General features: G+C 44.3%; 1 protein-coding gene across 2 annotated transcripts in view; it reads left to right on the top strand.

Moving 5' to 3' along the window:
- LOC121300135 (palmitoyltransferase ZDHHC8B-like) overlaps positions 1-15,512 on the top strand; it is a 39,586-nt gene extending 24,074 nt beyond the window's left edge. For both annotated transcript variants that reach the window (XM_041228562.1, XM_041228563.1), the window contains exons 2-11: positions 6,647-6,768; positions 9,179-9,336; positions 10,292-10,464; positions 10,992-11,094; positions 11,415-11,506; positions 11,854-11,986; positions 12,458-12,575; positions 13,291-13,400; positions 13,761-14,803; positions 15,092-15,512. In XM_041228562.1, coding sequence (XP_041084496.1) covers positions 6,647-6,768; positions 9,179-9,336; positions 10,292-10,464; positions 10,992-11,094; positions 11,415-11,506; positions 11,854-11,986; positions 12,458-12,575; positions 13,291-13,400; positions 13,761-14,803; positions 15,092-15,275 — 2,236 coding nt within the window. In that variant the 3' untranslated portion in view covers positions 15,276-15,512. The remainder of the gene's footprint in view (positions 1-6,646; positions 6,769-9,178; positions 9,337-10,291; positions 10,465-10,991; positions 11,095-11,414; positions 11,507-11,853; positions 11,987-12,457; positions 12,576-13,290; positions 13,401-13,760; positions 14,804-15,091) is intronic.
- The last annotated feature ends 4,188 nt before the right edge of the window (positions 15,513-19,700 follow it).

Genomic DNA, 19,700 nt, shown 5'->3' with positions numbered 1-19,700 from the left:
TAAATGATTTCTTGAACCGCAGCAGCAGGGTTAATGTCTGAGTCGGTGGTATCGCATTCCCTTTGAGCCCAGTTGGGAGCTGTAACACACACTCCTGATTCGCAGTGTGCTGCATGCATCCCTCCTGCCAGAGAGTGACTCACCTAGCACACACTGAGATTCCTGAGCAGGCTAGCTCCACAATGTCAGGCAAAGCAAACATCTTTCTGACATTCTCCTTTTGTATTGTTTTGTTTTTCCACCCAACACAGAAATCATCCTATCTGCTGCACTCACTTCACTCCTGTTTCTTCATGCTGTCAATATTGCTTCATATCTGTGCACTAAAGCAGAAGATTCCAGGTGATCACTCAGAAAAGGGATTGCAGCTGTCCAACAGCCACCCCATTACGCGGCTTAAACAGAAACGAAGGCTTTCCATTTACACTGGACTTAATGCAGGAAATAAACCCAGAGTGAGAGAGAGGTGGTGTCTTGCAGTTCCCAGAGGTATGCTGGCATTAAAATAAGATTCTCCGCTGGGAAGAGTAATCGGGGACCTGTGACCCTTTCGAGAGCTAGTTGAGGATTCAGCGGGCTTTAATGTAAACTGTCAAAAGCTGAGCTGCAGCTTGACTAACATCCAGCAGGTTGCATCTCCAGAATAAATGCCTTTTGAAAATGACTTGGCACTGGCTGTGCGAGTGGCATTTCTGAAGAGTTTACCCCCGGCCCGCTTCGGAGCTCGTGCCAGTGCGTTTCAGGGACCAGAACATTGTTCAGATTAGCGACGGGATGCCAGAGCAGCTGGCACCACTGTACCCCATCTGAGGAGAAGGAGGCCCCAAGCCACCAAGCTCAGCTTGAGAAGATTCGAATACAAAGAGGCGTGTTGAGGCAGGTCAGGGGTTTAGGTTAGCAGCCCATAATTACAGTGTTACTAAGCATGATAGAACCCTAACAATAATCCTTTTCTGATACCGTCGTGTTCTTGCATATGTTGTGCACATTAAGTACAGTACTGTGCAAAAGTTTTAGGCAGGTGTGAAAAAATGCTGTAAAGTAAGAATGCTTTCAAAAATCGACATGTTAATAGATTATATTTATCAATTAACTAAATGCAAAGTGACCGAACAGAAGAAAAATTTAAATCAAATCCATATTTGGTGTGACCACCCTTTGCCTTCAAAACAGCATCAATTCTTCTAGGTACACTTGCACAAAGTCAGGGATTTTGTAGGCATATAGTCAGGTGTATGATTAAACAATTATACCAAACAGGTGCTAATTAATTAATGATCATCAATTCAATTTGTAGGTTGAAACACAATCATTAACTGAAACAGAAACGGCTGTGTAGGAGGAATAAAACTGGGTGAGGAACAGCCAGGAACTCGGCTAACAAGGTGAGGTTGCTGAAGACAGTTTACTGTCAAAAGTCATACACCATGGAAAGACTGAGCACAGCAACAAGACACAAGGTAGTTATACTGCATCAGCAAGGTCTCTCCCAGGCAGAAATTTCAAGGCAGACAGGGGTTTCCAGATGTGCTGTCCAAGCTCTTCTGAAGAAGCACAAAGAAACGTGCAACGTTGAGGACCGTAGATGCAGTGGTCAGCCAAGGAAAGACACATCATGCTTACTTCCCTTTGCAATCGGAAGATGTCCAACAATGCCATCGGCTCAGAATTGGAAGAAAACAGTGGGACCCTGGCACACCCATCTACTGTCCGGAAAAGTCTGGTCAGAAGTGGCCTTCATGGAAGACTTGTGGCCAAAAAGCCATACCTCCGACGTGGAAACAAGGCCAAGCGACTCAACTATACATGAAAACACAGGAACTGGGGTGCAGAAAAATGGCAGCAGGTGCAGGTACATATTGAAATATTTGGCTGTAGCAGAAGGCATTTTGTTTGCCGAAGGGCTGGAGAGCGGTACACGAATGAGTGTCTGCAGGCAACAGTGAAGGATGGTGGAGGTTCCTTGCAAGTTTGGGGCTGCATTTCTGCAAATGGAGTTGGGGATTTGGTCAGAATTAATGGTCTCCTCCTCAGATACTTATCCATCATGCAATACTGTCAGGGAGGCATCTGATTGGCCCCAAATTTATTCTGCAGCATGACAACGACCCCAAACATACAGCGAAAGCCATTAAGAACTATCTTTAGTGTAAAGAAGAACAAGGAGTCCTGGAAGTGATGGTATGGCCCCCACAGTGCCCTGATCTCAACATCGTCGAGTCTGTCTGGGATTATATCAAGAGAGAAGCAACTGAGGCTGCCTAAATCCACAGAAGAACTGTGGTTAGTTCTCCAAGATGTTTGGGCCAACCTACCTGCCGAGTTCCTTCAAAAACTGGGTGCAAGTGTACCTAGAAGAATTGATGCTGTTTTGAAGGCAAAGGGTGGTCACACCAAATATGGATTTGATGTAGATTTTGCTTCTGTTCACTCACTTTGCATTTTGTTAATTGATAAATATAAACTATTAACATGTCTATTTTTGAAAGCATTCTTACTTTACAGCATTTTTTCACACCTGCCTAAAACTTTTGAACAGTACTGTAGATTGTAACTATGCATAATAACATTTCAATTGTGTGTACACATGCATTTACTCAGTAAGTGCGATGTAAATACACAGCAATTAGAGACACTTCATGTAAAGTATTGGCGTGTTTCCTGCTGTAAATGTTTTATGAAGTGACATTTTATTTTTAGTGACATAAAAAAAAAAAGAACTGCTTTATAAATTAGCAGCGGGAGCTGGTTATGTAAGTCAACCTAATTAGTTTCACAGCACTCTGGGGTCTTCTGACAACAGCTTTTACTTAACCTGCCATAGAGTGAAGCTGCATTTGATCATTGTGCTCAAACATTTCAGAGGCTGAAAACAGGGTTTTTAATGGGGATTTTAGGCACCAGCTTTTATTTTGATCAATTCAGATGAAAAGAAAAAGTGACAATACAGTACACTTGTTTTTTATTCTTTTTAATTACGTTCAAGTGTGCTATTTATTACCCTTACAGCATCAGACTGTTGACGTGAATGATTTTGAGCTAAATTGATTAAAATAATCAATAGTAAAAGATCATGATGATACAGTAAATCACGTTTGTGCCTTCTAAACACTAGACCTTGTGCAATACATTCTGTAAGGGAGACATGAACAAGTCAGCTATGCATTGTGTAGCATCTGTTGCCTGCCCGAATGCTGTGGAATGTCACGGTAAACACCCTCCCCCTCGGTCTGTGAATCATGGGATCCCTCGCAAGCTCAGGGCTAGGAGGAGAGGATCTGAAATTTCTATTAAAAGGGACACAAATCTGAATATGCTTTTGAAGCCAAACAGAGTGTTTTTTTACTTGTCCCAGGGTTAGTCTTTGTGATTCTCCTTGCTACAGTACTTTGTAATGATGGAGTTGACCGTGGCAGGCTCCAGTCCTGTAAAAGACCCTCTTGCATTTCCGATAGATGAACAGTAGGGGGCATGTGTTCAGTATGATGTGGTTTTAATCCTGAGACGAGAGCCTGTGAAACAAGGGTTCAGATGACTACTGTAGTTTCCTTTAGTATTTGCACTTTTCCCATGCTTATGCAATGCATTTACAATAGGTTACCATGGCTTTGATAAGCTTTACTATTCATCTCTGTGCTTTTACAGTGCTTATCTGTGCTTTACCATGTGTTTCATTACACTTTGCTGTGCTTTTACAGTGCTTATCTGTGCTTTACCATGTGTTTCATTACACTTTGCAGTGCTTTTTTGGGAAGCTTTTATGAGGGTTAGTTTGGAATGTGGAGACACTTTGACACGGATTTAGCTGAAATCAGTAATAAATAGATACTGTACCACTGTATGGCACTTGGGAAACTGTGTAATGGGAATTGCAGAAAATCTGATTAACAAAACAAGTGACTTGAGAAACATCCCATGGTGACCGGCTGTTATTGGATCAATTATCATATTTCTTTTCTTTTTTTTGGTTCCACGCGTCTGCAAAATGTTTCCCTTGCAAGGCAGTTAGCTAGGGGTGCTGTACCACCTCATCATGCGTCAGCTGAGACCAGAAGAAAAACAAGACAAAAAACAGCTTCATTTATAAAGATAAAAACCCTGCTGGGCAGTGTTACAATTGTGAAGCAGGGGAAAGCTTGTCTGCAGAGTCTTGGTTGCATGGCCTCGTGTGCCCCTAATAGTTTACTCGGGATGCGTTGCAGCGGCGTTGCTGGGGGTGAGCGCTGATGTCATGCGTTAGGATTGCTTATACTTCTGACCAGCATGCCCTCATTCCCCATGGGGGTTCATTGTGTAAACATTGCAGCAGCAGCAGCAGCAGCAGCAGCAGGGTGGATACGAATTCAAGGTGATGTTAAGGTTAAGCAAACACAGGCATACAGTGCCCGTCTTGTATCCGCACAGTGCACAAGCATTGCATTTGCTGTTTTTATAATAGCACGCTGTTTATTTCAATATTGCAAGTAACTGTGTCCTGTCTGGATGTTTCTGGTTTTGTTGTGTCCTAGTAATGCAGAATGCACCCATGCAGTAAAGATCTGAGAGCACACAGGGTCACTTCAATGAATGTAGTTGCTGTTGTGAAGTTCTAAACAGTCACCCATAGCTTCTCTCAGTCAGAATTGTGCGGAGGTTCATGGAAAGCCAGGACTAATGGCTGCTGGCACCTACAGTGCACTGTACAGAATGTACTGTTCTCTTATTCTGCAGCCCACAGACGCACGGACACCCTGTTGGAGAGAATGCCATTCATAACTGAGGTTGCGCTTCAACGTCGATGGCATCGTTGTGCAGAAAGAGCTGGGAAACAATGCTGGGCCTGATCGCTAGCCTGCCCTCCCACACAGACCCCCGCCACGAGTCTTGTATTGTTTTGCTATTGCAACATTTCTTCTTCTTCTGACAGGATGCAGATGTACATAGAGCACCAGGGCTTTGACCCAAAACTCTGTTTGTTCAGATCTATGTAGATTGCAAACCGAAGGGCATGTGAACAATGAACCACTGTGTGTACAATTGTGTTAATGGATAGAACCCACTGCCACCACCCTCTGCTCTGCTCTGCCCTGCCCTGCCCTATATTATACCAGATACACATCACTGACTGTGGGACCATTCCAGCATGCTTTACAATATAGACTTCACTGCAGTGGATTCATTCCAGCATTACAATATAGACTTCACTGCCGTGGATTCATTCCAGCATTACAATATAGACTTCACTGCAGTGGATTCATTCCAGCGTGCTGTCCAATACAGACTTCACTGCAGTGGATTCATTCCAGCGTGCTGTCCAATATAGACTTCACTGCAGTGGATTCATTCCAGCGTGCTGTCCAATATAGACTTCACTGCAGTGGATTCATTCCAGCGTGCTGTCCAATATAGACTTCTCTGTCGTGGATTCATTCCAGCATTACAATATAGACTTCACTGCAGTGGATTCATTCCAGCATTACAATATAGACTTCACTGCAGTGGATTCATTCCAGCGTGCTCTCCAATATAGACTTCACTGCAGTCACATTGCTTCTTGTTAACATGGATCAGCTCAGCCTTCTAAAATGAGCTTTGAATTATTAAACAGACTGTGGGAGACAATGGGCTGACTCTTCATTACAGTAACAAATAGAAAGAAGGACTCGCAGAATGTTTCCTCTGATTGGCTTTTTACTTGTTGAACACTTGCTCCAAAATACCATCTATTTTTAAACAGTTTGTCTTTCTAGTACAGTAGTTCATGATTTAAAACTAGGACGTCCAGTTCAGACTTTGCAAAGTTATGATTTTTTTCCTCCTTTACTCTTCACACTCAATAATAATCCAATAATGATAAAACTACAGAATCAGACTGCACGAGAAAACATCTGTGTTCATGTCTAGGTGCTGAAGATATTTTGTAAATGAACTTATTTTAAACGTGTCGTATTTCCACAAAAGCAGGAGTAATTGTTCCTACCATATAACATCAAAAGCACCTTTAATCCTCGTGGCATGTATGAATAAATAGAAGTTAATAAATATGTAGTAATCGGCCAAAACAAATGGATGTTGAAGACTAATTAAACCTTTTGAACGTGTTGACTGTAGAAAAGGCATTGGAGGCCTGTGAAAGCAGGCTGGGCTCCCAGATATCTTGGCTGGCTCTCTCTGCGCTTTCATGCTGGACCAGCTGGCTAGCAGCATGAAGCGCTGGGCTCGGCTGGTGCCTAACTTCTCGTACCCTGGGGAGGGCACTCATACCCCACGGCTTTAGAGTCACCGTGCCCAGGACTGGTGTGGGTTACACGTTATTTATGGGTCAGAGTCAACGGATACAAAAGCGTCATCTCTTAAGGTACACAGGGCATTGATCCCTGATAATAATACAGTGCAACAGCGCGGTTTAGAAATCAGTAAATGGTACGTTTTGCTTCACTCATTGGTCACTGATATGAGACTAAGCTCCAGGTGGTTATGGTGGTGGCTCCACTGATGAAGATCATTGTCTAGCTTACAGTCCTAACATTTCTGTCTTGATTTACAGAAGTGTTGCACATCCTTCTTTTCAAACTGAACTCTAAAATTAAGCAAGGGGCTACCCAACACTATATTAACTGAATGTATCTTTCCTGTGTTTTTTTTTTTTTTTTTTTTTGTCTGGCAGGTGCCCCTGGCTCACAAAGGCAATCTCCCCAGCCATACTCCTGTACAATGGGATCGTGTTTCTGTTTGTATTGGCCAATTTCAGCATGGCAACATTCATGGATCCAGGAGTGTTCCCCAGAGGTGAGTCCGGTACCCAGCCTGAGTGCTGCATGGTTTCTGTGAAGGACGCTTCAAGCCTGACCATGTTACTAATTCTATAGATTAATCAATAATAAAACCCTCTCTCTGTGTTTGCAGCTCCCAGTCACAATACAGTACCTAGCAAACACCACTGCAAGCTTATCCAGTTCACTTGCTCATCCTGACTCTGAAACGCTGGATAAACTGTGGGGCAGTAATTCTTGCAGTGTGAGCACATTTTTACAAAGCTATGAACTTGAGAAGCCTACACAGTGACAGTATCTCAGTGGCCATCTACAGTACATGAACATGAAAATAATGCACTTCACGCAGGATTCCTGCCTTGATACAGTGAAGGGTGAGCGCTGCGTGGAGAGGGGACTGTTGTTTTATTTTAGTTCAAAGTGTTTTTTGGGTGCAGTGCATTATAGACTGCTACGGTTGTTGTTTTCATTCCAGTTTGTATTGTATGCAAGGCTTGTGATTTCTCTCCTCTGTCACTCCTGTCTGTCAGGGTCTCATTAATAAATAACTGCTTGCTTCCCAAAAGTAATGGAACCTTTCGATAAGGCTCTTTGACTTCACTCTGGGTTTCCATGGAGACCAGCCCAGATAACATGAATGAAAGAGGCCTGCAAGGACAGCGGTGTGTTGAGTGTTTTCAGCATGGGAGACTGCTGTTGTGAGAACAAAGAATTGACCTGCTCCGTTGCCAGGGTTAGGCTTACATTTCCTTTGACTGAAGCTGTCAGTTTGTCAGTACGCTGTAGTAAAGAGATTCTGTGTTTTGGGTGTGTGACAGGGCTGTGGAAACCCAGAATGTACTGTAGCAGTTTCAAAAAGCACAAAAATAGAAGAAAAAAAGAATGCAATCTGCTCTAATTATTTTTCTAAAATACTGAAAGAATGTATAGTTGTAAAGCCCACCAACCTCTCTCTCTCTCTCTCTCTCTCGCTCTCTCTCTCTCTCTCTCTCTCTCTCTCTCTCTCTCTCTCTCTCTATATCTATATCTATCTCTCTATATATATATATATATATATATATATATATATATATACACACACACACACACACATACACACACACAGTATAGCAGACCATGATGTTAATGTGATACAGCTCTCTGATGTGTGTTGTTGTATCTGATGGGTAAGACGGTGTTAGTTGAGTTTTACTGTTTAGTTGTTCTTGGTTAACTGTGTATTATATTGGGTGGTGCCCACGCTGTGTGTGTATTCTTTGACGACCTGTTTCTATGAGGGTGTTGTTGCTCTGCTTTTCCAACCAGTGTGATGAGCAGAGCTGTTTCTTTATCCTCTGCTTCAGAATGTATCCCCTTGCTGTGTGAGTAATGGATGTTCACAGCAATCCACTGTAACTACTGACCCACTGACAAGCTTTAGCTGCCAGGAGAATACAGCTCCAGTGCAGTCCCATGTGCTGTCTGCAGGGAGCGATGTAGGGAAGCATCCTCATCAAGGGACAAAGATGCAGTTGAGAAAATTCTTTCTTTTAGAAAAGAAAGAAAGAAAGAGAAAGAAAGAAATCCCTTATTTTATTTGTTTTAAGCCTTTGCTTGTTGGCCTAGTTCTAAGGGTCTGGTGAAGTGCAAGTGAACCTGAATGTGTGGTGCTTTTAGCAGCATGAAGCACGCATGTTCTGCAGTAACACAGCCGAACACATGCTTGTGAATCTGAAGGGTTATAACCCCAGCTACAGCAGACACAGCATTGTGTTCCACAGGATCTGGGAGTAGGATCTTTTTAAATTGAATTGGAAGGAAAAGCTGGCCAGGTGGCATTTATTAACCTGTGTGTTTATCATTTCTAGAGAATACGAGCATCTGATTTTTGTATCCGAATATTGGTTTGAATATTCAGGTATTTGTCCCAGCACTGGTTTAAACCTTGATGTACCGGTATATGTGTTCAGTTTACTAAGTGGTACAGGTGAAACATGTGTTTTAAAGGCCATCCTTTGTACAGGTCAGTCTATATTGTAAGCCCTTGGGTGGTTGCCTATGACTCAGTGTGAGCATTAAGATGATGATGATAATAATGCCTCTGTCTCATTGCTCTGGTCCTCTTGTATTGCACTGAGCAGAGTGTCTCAGCAGTTTATTAAGATGATGATGATGATGATAATAATGCCTCTGTCTCATTGCTCTGGTCCTCTTGTATTGCACTGAGCAGAGTGTCTCAGCAGTTTATTAAGATGATGATGATGATGATAATAATGCCTCTGTCTCATTGCTCTGGTCCTCTTGTATTGCACTGAGCAGAGTGTCTCAGCAATTTATTAAGATGATGATGATGATGATGATAATAATGCCTCTGTCTCATTGCTCTGGTCCTCTTGTATTGCACTGAGCAGAGTGTAACTGGCGCTGTGTCTCCCTCTCCCTGCCAGCCGATGAAGACGAGGACAAGGATGATGACTTCCGGGCTCCACTCTACAAGAACGTGGATATCAAAGGGATCCAGGTTCGGATGAAGTGGTGCGCCACCTGCCACTTCTACCGGCCGCCACGATGCTCCCACTGCAGCGTCTGTGACAACTGTGTGGAGGTGAGCTGGGCGGGGCTTGGCTGGGGTAGGGCTGAGACAGGGGCAGGGCTGGGGCTGAGGGAGGGAGGGAGGGAGAGGCAGATAGGGCAGGGCTGGGGGAGCTGCAGCTAGTGGAGCTGAAGAAAGCAAGCTGCATGAAATCAGAACCTCAGTAATAGGCTGTGGTCCTAACTGCTGGACCTTTTTCACACTGATTCAATTGCTGCACAAATAATATAACAGTCCTGCTTTAGGGCAAATAATGTTGTGCTTTGCCACCCAAAGGATAATCTTGTGAGCGTTTGCCATAGCAATGGTTTCTTTTCTGGCATTATTGCCATGATGACACACGATCCCTGTGCTCCACCTAGTGTTGGCAGTGCAACAGATGCAGCTTTAGCAGCAATACTGTACCTTGCAAGCATGAATTGGAACTTATTTTTAAACGAAGATACAATTATTGCCCCCTTATATGAATGAAACAATAAGAAGAGGTTTAGTTCAGCGTTTTAAAGGAAAGGTCAGCAGCTTGGCCACACAACCCCTGGCTTTCATTTCTAAAGGCAGTTTTTATCGATTTCTTTTTTCCGGCTCGATTCGCATTGCAGACGCTGGCAGGACATCTGTCTTGAAGTTTGTAGCGGAGTTCATTTATCTTTTGAGCTGTGCCTGATTTTTAATTTGTTTCGGCATCAATTGGAATTTGGATATGAAATGCTTTCTGCTCTAAAGCTTCAAGCTGCATGATGCCAATAGCTCAGAAGATAATGTGTAAACCTTGGAAGTATTAAATTCTCATACTGATGAAATAAAATAGAAAAACAGGGAAACTCATTATTACATCTGTTGGGCCTTTGCTCAGCTTCCTCAAAACATGCCTGTTATCAGTGTTGCTAAACGAGACTCCACTGGAATAGTGATGCATTCAGCTTGCTTTATGCCACACTGACCGTGTGCTTCTCTCTCTCTCTTAAAGGACTTTGACCACCACTGCCCCTGGGTGAACAACTGCATCGGCCGCAGGAATTATCGCTATTTCTTCCTGTTCCTGCTGTCGCTCAGCACGCACATGCTGGGAGTGTTCGCCTTCGGACTCATCTACATCCTGAACCACCTGGAGAGACTGGGAGCGCTGCACACCACTGTCACGTATCCCAGTTCAGAGCAGCTGGTGCTGAGAGCACATCTGAGCAGGGCAGTGACGGGGAGCCAGGGTTAGGTTCTACTGCAGAGGACTGAGTGATGGCTGTCAATGCATTTCTCAAAGTGAGAGCAGAGGGATAATGAACCAGTGGGTAGTCCTAACTGCATAACATATGGCTGTTGATGGTATCAGAGCTTAAGTGTTGCTAAACGTTCATATAATACTTTGAAAAGGATGCAGTAGTATATTATACAGTAGCACGTGCACAGTGCAAGAGTAATGTATTTCATGTTTATTGCATAATTCACATAGATGCTGTACACATGCAGTCAGTGTTCCTGCTGTTATATGGCACTGGGTGATTTCTTGGGCTGGGTTTTGATGCAATCCAGCACACTTACCTGAAGATCACAAGTTCCACAGAGGTGCAAGTCCAGTGTGAACGCTGTTCACTCCACTGGGTGATCAGTCCGCCCAGTTCTGCTTCTCAAGCCTTAATTCCTTTTCCTTGACTCTTCACTCCGCTCCTCAGTCTGGCTGTGATGTGTGTGGCCGGCTTGTTCCTCATTCCGGTTGTGGGGCTCACAGGATTCCACATGGTCCTGGTGGCCAGGGGTCGAACCACCAATGAGCAGGTATGCTTTTGAGAACAGCTCCTCCAAGCAGCGAGTGGTCAATGCGTCCAGCGTTACTAAACTCCCAAATCATTAAACACACAAACGCATAATAGCTGGTAAACTTGTCACCAGGTGAAATGATTCTGTTAAAACACGAGAAATAAACGAGACTGCCCAGTACCGTGCTGGTTTAATCCAGCGTGAAAGTGAGATTTAATAATGGTTGTGACTGATCTGCTTGATGCAGATCGTGTCCAATAGGATAGTATTTCAGTTAATGTGAATGTGTGAGGTTTCTTTGCCATGCCCCAGAGTGTATTGACATGTCTCTTTCCTAGGTGACGGGAAAGTTCCGCGGCGGGGTCAATCCCTTCACGCGTGGCTGCTGGGGGAATGTGCAGTATGTGCTCTGCAGTCCTCTCGCTCCAAGGTGAGTGCCAGCCCTGGGGCTGGGAAGCAACAACGTGAACGTGATTTAATGATTGCCACAGCTTTTGTTTTCAATTAAACATTCACTGATCGATTTGAATCGCCCTGGAGCCTGTTTGAAGCCGCCCTCCTCCTCACATACTGTAGGTGGTACGTTACAAGCACATGCATGCTTTGAGTTGTACTTAAATGCTTTTCTGGTAAGTGAATACTAAAGTGCTCTAAATGCATGGATTTTTACAGTATCGCCTGTATGGTATTCGATGAGGAAATTGGTTGCTGGTTGTGTCTTTCTTAAGTTGAAGTCCTTCTCATTGGATCCTGTTTTAACTTTTGCTCCCGCTGCAGGTACATAATTGAGCCCAAGCAGAACGAGACTGTTCTTATTCAACCTCCCTTCCTCCGTCCTGACCTGTCAGACAGGCAAATCACAGTCAAGGTTAGCGGCAATGGGATCCACGCCAACATGCACAGAACCAAGGTAAGCATCTACTTTGAATGCGAAGCTGCCAGGGTTCATGGCTCATTGGGAGCAGTCAGGCTGTGCTCAGGCAGCAGGGGTACCTGTCCTAGGCTGCCTGCCAAGCCCTTGTGTGAGGATCTCTGTTTCAGAGCTTCCTTTCAATTCTCACACACTCTTTTGCACCGAGGATGTAGAAGTATAGTAATGTAATGAAGGGTTTATTGTGCAAAAACAATAGAACAGCAAGGTAACGTTTAAGCTTGAAGTGCTTGTGGCACACAATGTTTAATTACACGCACACTTCTCTAAAATTGTTTAAAAACTTAGGCAATGCTATTTTCCCTGTTCCTGTCACCAGTAACACACTCTTGCTTGTTCTGTTTATTTGGAAATGTATTGAGGATTGAACAGTGAATCCCACAGAGTGAGCTCTAGGCTCTGCAGGAGAACCCTAACCACCCTGTGACTCTCTCTCCCTGTGACTGCTAGTCTAAAGGCAGTCTGGATGCACTGGAGGACACGATGCTGGACAGCCAGCCCCCACTGCCCCCGAAAGGAGATGCAAACAAGTACAGCGAGCTGAAGAGCCAGCTGACCTCCAGCGAAGGTGAGTTCACTTTCTACAAACGCAATCAATTCATTGATGAGCGTTCCTTCAAGACTCTGAGCAACACTTCTAGTCAAACTGCTTGTGGATTAATTCATACTCAAATTATTGAGGCTAGAGAAATGGACTGACTTTGAACCCAGGTTTCTTTTTACTAAACTGTCAGTAGGGTAAGGTAAGCTACTGTTCACTTTATCAGGGCTGCAGATAGAAACCCGCAGATGAGAGGTATGCTGAATGACTTGCTATAGCATGTCTTGCTGGTTAAAAGCAGCTTTAGCTAGAGTCTGATTTGCTGGCACTTTAATCAGCTTGCAGAGTGAGACTGTTGTGTCCCCTGCACTTACTGACAACCTTGACCCCTGCTGGGCAAGGCTGCACCTGCACAATCGAGCGTCCTTCAGTTCCCAAATAGTGCAGCTCAGCAGGGTCCAGGATCACTCTTCCCACTCCGACCGTCATCCCATCTGCAAGAGACAGAGAAACATTTCCATGCACCCTGTCCTGCGCAGTCGAGGCATGAGTGTCTGCCCCCGTCGCCTGCTGACTTGAATAGCGCTTAGTAGTGAAAGTTAGGAAAGGAGGCTCTATCCCGCACTGGGGCAGTCTAATACCTGTGACGCCCCAGAATTTGTAAAGTATAAAAACAAAATTGAGCTGAACTAAATTCTCTACTGGGTAAGACTGGAGTGTCTCTTTTTTATCTCGTGTCCAGAGAGCAGCCTGTCTACGAAGCCTCTGAACCCATCTACACCAGCCATGTACAAATACCGGCCCGGCTTCAATGCAAACCTCAAGGTCCACTACCACCCCACTGAGGACAAGGTGAGCACAGGGCTGGGCTGCTCTGCAGAGAGAATACCAGCTGATTGGAGGTTTTGAATGGAAGTTTCAAACCTGTATAGTGTTTCACAGCTCGCTCTTGAAAACGCTGGGTTTGTTACATGTCACTATATTGTCAAATTATTCCAATATGTGTCAATGGGAATTGTTGCTTAGTGGTGGCAGCAAAATCAGTTGCATGTATTTCTGCTTGTGATCCTTCCATCTCCTGCGAAAAAACCAGTTGATCCTTGATGTTGTGTTTTACAGAGATGTTATCTTTGTTTTGCTTCACCCCAAATCTGAGCAGCACTTTTTTAGTAGCATTTGATTTCTTTTTTTCTTTATTCTAATTCCTTCCAGATTGTCATGCAGGAGGGACACGCTTCTGCTGCTGCTGCTATTATGGAAGAGAACGGGCGAGGTCATGACTATAGATCGGAGCCAAACCTGGACGTCCCGGAATACAAGAATGCCTCCATCCACAGGGACTTCAAGTCCTCCCCCCTGCAGCTGGACTCCTCCTCCATCAACTCCCGCTCGCTCAGCCTGAAGCACACGCCCCGGCGGGGCAGGGACAAGACCACCCTGCAGTCCATGAAATCGGAGGGGACCTCCACCCCCTACAGGAGCGGCTTCGCTCCCAACTCTCTGTCCAACAGGAACGGCAGCCTCTCCTACGACAGCCTGCTGAACCCCAGCGTGTCCCCCTCAGCCGGGGAGTGCCTGGCCCACCCTGGGGGCCCCGCGGTAGGGTACCACTCTCCCTACGTTTCTGCCAAAGTGAGCCACATGCGGGGGACTGAACTGCAGGGGCAGCTCCCACCCACTTACAGCCCTGTCCTGAACAGCATCAGCAGACACTCTCCGCACCCCCGGGACCCCTCACCAGTGCGCTACGACAACCTCTCCAAAACCATCATGGCATCCATCCAAGAGCGCAAAGAGCTGGAGGAGAGGGAGAAGCTGCTGCACCTACACGGGCACGCTGGCATCACGGACTCCGGCGCCTATGAGCCGCCTGGCTCCTACAGCTTCCAGCTGGGGCCAGTCTTCCCGGATGAGCCCCGAGTCCCGTGCACTGGGGCTTACGGCTCTCGGGACAACCTGCTGGGCGGCTCTTCGGTGTTCAGCTCCCGGAACCCCCTCATGCGCTCCTCTGCCACCTCCCTGAGCAGTGCCGCACTCTCCAGGGTCACCAGGACTTCCACCACCTCCCTGTACGCCGACCTGGCAAACAACAACGTACAGGGCAGGGTCAGTGAAGCGCCCTACCGTTCCCCGGGCCACCAGGTGCAGCCCTCGCCCACGGCACTGCGCAGATCCCCCTCCTACAGCATGCATAAGCCACTCTCCTTTATCAACGCCTTGGAAGCAACAGACTCTCCGCCTCTAGGAGGGCCAAGGTAGGGAGAAAGTGTCCTGCATGCGTTTAACAGACTCCCATTTTTCTGATGTCACTTTAGGTAAGGCAGATTTAGCGCCAACCTGATTCTGGGAAACCAGCCGTTGATAGCGTTGATACAGAGATTCAGCTTTTCTAAGCTCTAAGTGTCAGAGATGCTGCACTAATGTACTGCGTGTACTTCACTTAACCTTGTACGATTTTAGTTTTTCTTTTGAAACTATATCTACACACACACACACACACACACACACACTCACACAAGTGTAAATGTTTCCTGTTCTTCTAGGGAGGATGTCCAGTTGAGATCGTCCCACAGTAAAATAAATGGCCAGCCGACGGGCCTGTCCAGGGCTGACTGTCGCCTGGGTTCCACCTCGAGTTCCCAGGGTATCCCGGCCAGCCCCGGCCGGCACACGAATGTTAAAAAGGTGTCGGGAGTGGGCGGGACCACCTACGAGATCTCGGTGTGAGGCGCCGCGGTGCCATGCTGTGAAGAGAAGCGCTGCAGCTCTACAGCTCGGAGGGCGGGGGGGGGATCTCTCCGCAGCCTTACTCCCTTGGGAATAACCATACAGCCAATCGGACGATTCCTCTTTGACCTCACAGCTGTCCCAGTGACCCTGACTGCGTATTGTTGAGAGTATGGTTTTTATTACAAAGAAGGCAGTGTGTGTGTGTGTGTGTGTGTGTGTGTGTGTGTATATATATATATATATATATATATATATATATATATATATATATATATATATATATATTCCATACACCCCTGATATATATATATATATAATATAAATACATATATGTATATCTCTCGAGTTCTGTTGTCCAAAAGGTTTTTCTATTGTTTTGCTACCTTGTGACAGCTATATATATCTATATATATATATATATATATATATATATATATATATATATATATATATATATATATATATATATATGTGTGTATGTATGTGAGTGTGTGTGTGTGTCTAGATATTGCCATTGTGCATTTTGTTTGTTCAGTCCCATGTATAAATTACTGAGGAAGGGGCAGTCAATCAGCCCACATGATTTCTGTTGGCAGTTTTAAAGTTGGATGTTTTCTTTTAGACCTGTGCTTTATGTTCATAAGCTGTTGTGAAGTTTCACACACTCAGCTCCCACTGAGCACAAGGACGGACCATCGGCAAACAGTGGAAACACCTGTTGTCTATTGGGCTCTCCCACAGAATCTAGCTGTTAGTGGATCACACTGGAAAGACATCAGTGTAGTGAACTCGTTAACAAAGGCTGCAGCTAATTGTCAGACCTTAATGTCCTATAATCATGCTAGTCATGACCATGCATCGCTTTTCTTTTATTCTTTGGTCGTGGTTTGTGAGAAGGTCGAGTACTTCTCCTTTCCCTGTTTTTATTTTTTAATTATTATCATGTATTGAATTGGTTTGCTGTGGAGCTCAGTGGATAGTAGAGGAACTCTTCTTTTATTAGGTAGCACAGATCTGTTTATCCAAAGCAGCAGGTTTCTCATAAGCTGAACGAAGATTCCGTCAGTGCAGCAGTGTGATGTATTAGTTGTTTTACCTCTGATCATCACCAAGCTATACAGGATGAACGATGGTGTTAAAGTAAGCACCTGGAAACTCGTGTATGTTATTGACGATCATAGTAACATCTTCTTTTCATTTATAATTTTTCTTTTTTATTGTTCAGTCAGTTTAAATGTGTTTTTAAATAAATCAAAATGTGAAATCTGGTTTTAATATTTTGTTTTCCTTTAGCTTAAGCAAATTGTTGTGAAATCAAGACTGTGTTCTCCTTGTATCTTGGTGTCGTCCAAAATGATCAGCATTTTCTGAAAGCCTTCAAAACGTGTGGGTGTGTATCGTGGGCAGTGTACTTTAAAAATACATTTTTATATTGCTTTAATTATTACCCTTTCCTTCCTGCAAAAACACTACAGCCACCAGAGATATCACCGTTCATGATATTCTACTTTTGTTTGAGGGAAAGGATCCTCTAATGTTTGTTTCATTTCCAGCACACGAGTGTAGAAAGCAATGGAGCGTCGGCAAGCTCCCATTATTTTTCTCAGTGTGTGTGTGTGTGTGTGTTTAACACTTTTGTTGTGCTGATCAAATTCCTTTCTGACGGTTTGCAATGTCAGTCTGTAGCACGTTGTACAGAAAGACTGCACCATCCAATTAAATACAATTCACTGTTCAGTGGTGGAATTATTATTATTTTTTTTTATTTGTTGCTGTATTCCCCCAGTTTGCAAATACGTACCCTTCTTGCAATTATCTGCAGCTCGCAAAGCAGGGAGCGGATACTAAAATTATGCTTTAATTTTTCACAACTCACAAATTAAGAAGGTTGTCACACAGGTAGACTAAGACACATACAAGGATTGTGAGAAACCTTTGACTTGACCTCCATGTCAAGGTCATACAATACCAAGCAAATTCTCTTTTTTACTTAACTGATAGAAGCAAAACCGATGATCTGACTCTGATCTTCTTTGGATTTTTAATATTATTTACTAATTTATTTTAAACAGCCAGGTAGGAACTTCCTTAAGCATTTGAAGTAAATCTGTTAATCACAAAAAGGTCACAATTTTCTCAAGATTTCTTTAACCGTAACTAGTAGTATTGTTTTGTAATTAATTCACTAGGGTAAAGTCTTTCCTTTCTTTCTTCTGGGATATTTTGCATATAATGTGTTACATATAACAACTTTGATAACGTTTTGCTAATAAACAAATAATCAAATACATGTCTGAACCCTGACTGACTATCCTAACATGAAAATAACATGTTCGTTCCACCAGTGTAAGAAATACATTCGAACAGCTTATGCAGTCTGAAATACTGGTGCTGCGCCTGGTGGTTCAGTCTTGCCAGCAGCAGCACCAGCTCTGCAGGGCATTGAGCTTCTGCATGCACGCTGCAGGGATGTCCTTGGCAGCCTAGGGGCTGTGTAAGTGGAGCCTGTGAGCTCATCAGGGCAGTGTGCGAAAGCTTGAAGTGAGATTTGTGTACAGGTGTCAGAGCTCTGTTGACTGAATAAAAGAATTGATGTTTTGGAACTGAATCATCTGCTCGCTTTCTCTTTCCCTTCACTCCTGCAGAACTGGTTCTCTGCTCTCTGATGTAATCTTGATTTCTTTCTAACTTGTAATTGTTTTTCTTGATGCATTCTTATGACTTGTATCGTCCGCTGTAGTCATCACCTGCCCCTCTACAGGGGTGCTGCTCCGTGGCAGGGCTCCCTTCTAAACATCATTCTATTGGAGGGACATAATTTTTTCCCCCCTCCAAAAAAACTCATCCAAAAAAGTATTAATCCCTCATTTTTATTAAACCAAAAATATTGTGTAATTTACCTTACAGACCTATAACATTTGGCTTTGAATCCAGTTCATCACAAATTAAACCAAGTTGAGAATCACCACTTATCCCCAGGTCCACATCACAAAATGTAATATTGTGTGAGACAGCTGGCTAGCTCTGATGGTACAGCATGGCACTATGATTCCCAGGTTCGTGAGGCCAAACCCATGTTACAGGCATGTGCTTTCCTTTCATTTTCAAAGACTTTGCCCTTTCTCAGACTGTTTTACAAAACAGAACAAGGTTGCAGTGGTCAAAAGCACACTACTGCTACTACAGAGGTTGATATAAGATCATACATGCCATGTATCCTTTCACAAGAAGCCATGTGGTGCAATGTGATAATGTGGTGAAATGCTGTGCTATTTCACCTTGGGGCACTGTGTTCAAATCCAGTTTTCTCCTATTCAGTTAAAAAGAATTGGGCCATTCCCAAATAGACAATGATAAAGAAGGTTTCCCTGTGGAAGTGAGATGGCACAGTGGGCTAATTCCCCTGTATGCTGTGCTGTTTTCCTTGGAGTACTGTGTTCAAATCCTGCTCATTCTTGCCTTTATTTTCAAGTAATTAGTTAAATTCACCTCATAGTCAATGTGAAGCATGGCTTTCCTGTGGGAGCTGGTGGTGCAGTGGGCTAATCCCATGGCCTTCTCTCCCTGAAGATGCTGGTTCAAATCCTGCTGCAGGAGGTGAGTTCTTGAAGGTAGGTAATGTTGGTTGTGTTTCCACAGGAAGAAGAGAAGACCTGCTGATGAAGAGGTGGAGAGGATAGGAAGGGGGGGGTCTGGCCCCCCCACTAGGGAGGAGAGTGGAAGGGTGGGGTATTGCTGCCTGAGAGAAGAGGATGGATAGGAAAAGGCTTTTTAATTACATTTTTTTTTGTTGCAGTTATTGAACTTCACACATATTGATGAATCATTAACAGAGAGATGCCTGCACCAGTGGGGAAAAGTATAGGGTACTATCCATCCTCTCCTCAGGCAGCAACACCCCAACCATCCACTCTCCTCCCTGGTGGGGGGGCCAGACCCCCCCCTTTCTATCCTCTCCACCTTCATCAGGTCTTCTCCTCTTCCTGTGGAAACACAACCAACATCATTATCTACCTTCAAGAACTCACCTCCTGCAGCAGGATTTGAACCAGCATCTTCAGGGAGAGAAGGCCATGGGATTAGCCCACCGCACCACCAGCTCCCACAGGAACAACATGCTTCACATTGACTATGAGGTGATTTTAACAAATTACTTGGAAAATAAAGGCAAGAATGAACAGGATTTGAACACAGTACTGCAAGGAGAACAGCACAAAACATACTGGTGAATTAGCCCACTGGGCCATCTTACTTCCATGGAAGAACTTGCTTTTTCATTGTCTATATAGGACATTATCCAAGTCTTTGAAAATAAAGGAAAGAACATACAGGATTTGAACACAGTATTCCAATGAGGAACAACACAGAACACACCAGTGAATTAGCCCACTGTGCCATCTCACTTCCATGGAAGAACTTGCT

The sequence above is a fragment of the Polyodon spathula genome, chromosome 25, assembly GCF_017654505.1.
Source record: "Polyodon spathula isolate WHYD16114869_AA chromosome 25, ASM1765450v1, whole genome shotgun sequence".
In the NCBI taxonomy this organism is placed as follows: domain Eukaryota; kingdom Metazoa; phylum Chordata; class Actinopteri; order Acipenseriformes; family Polyodontidae; genus Polyodon; species Polyodon spathula.
This window is presented reverse-complemented; position numbering and strand designations above follow the sequence as displayed.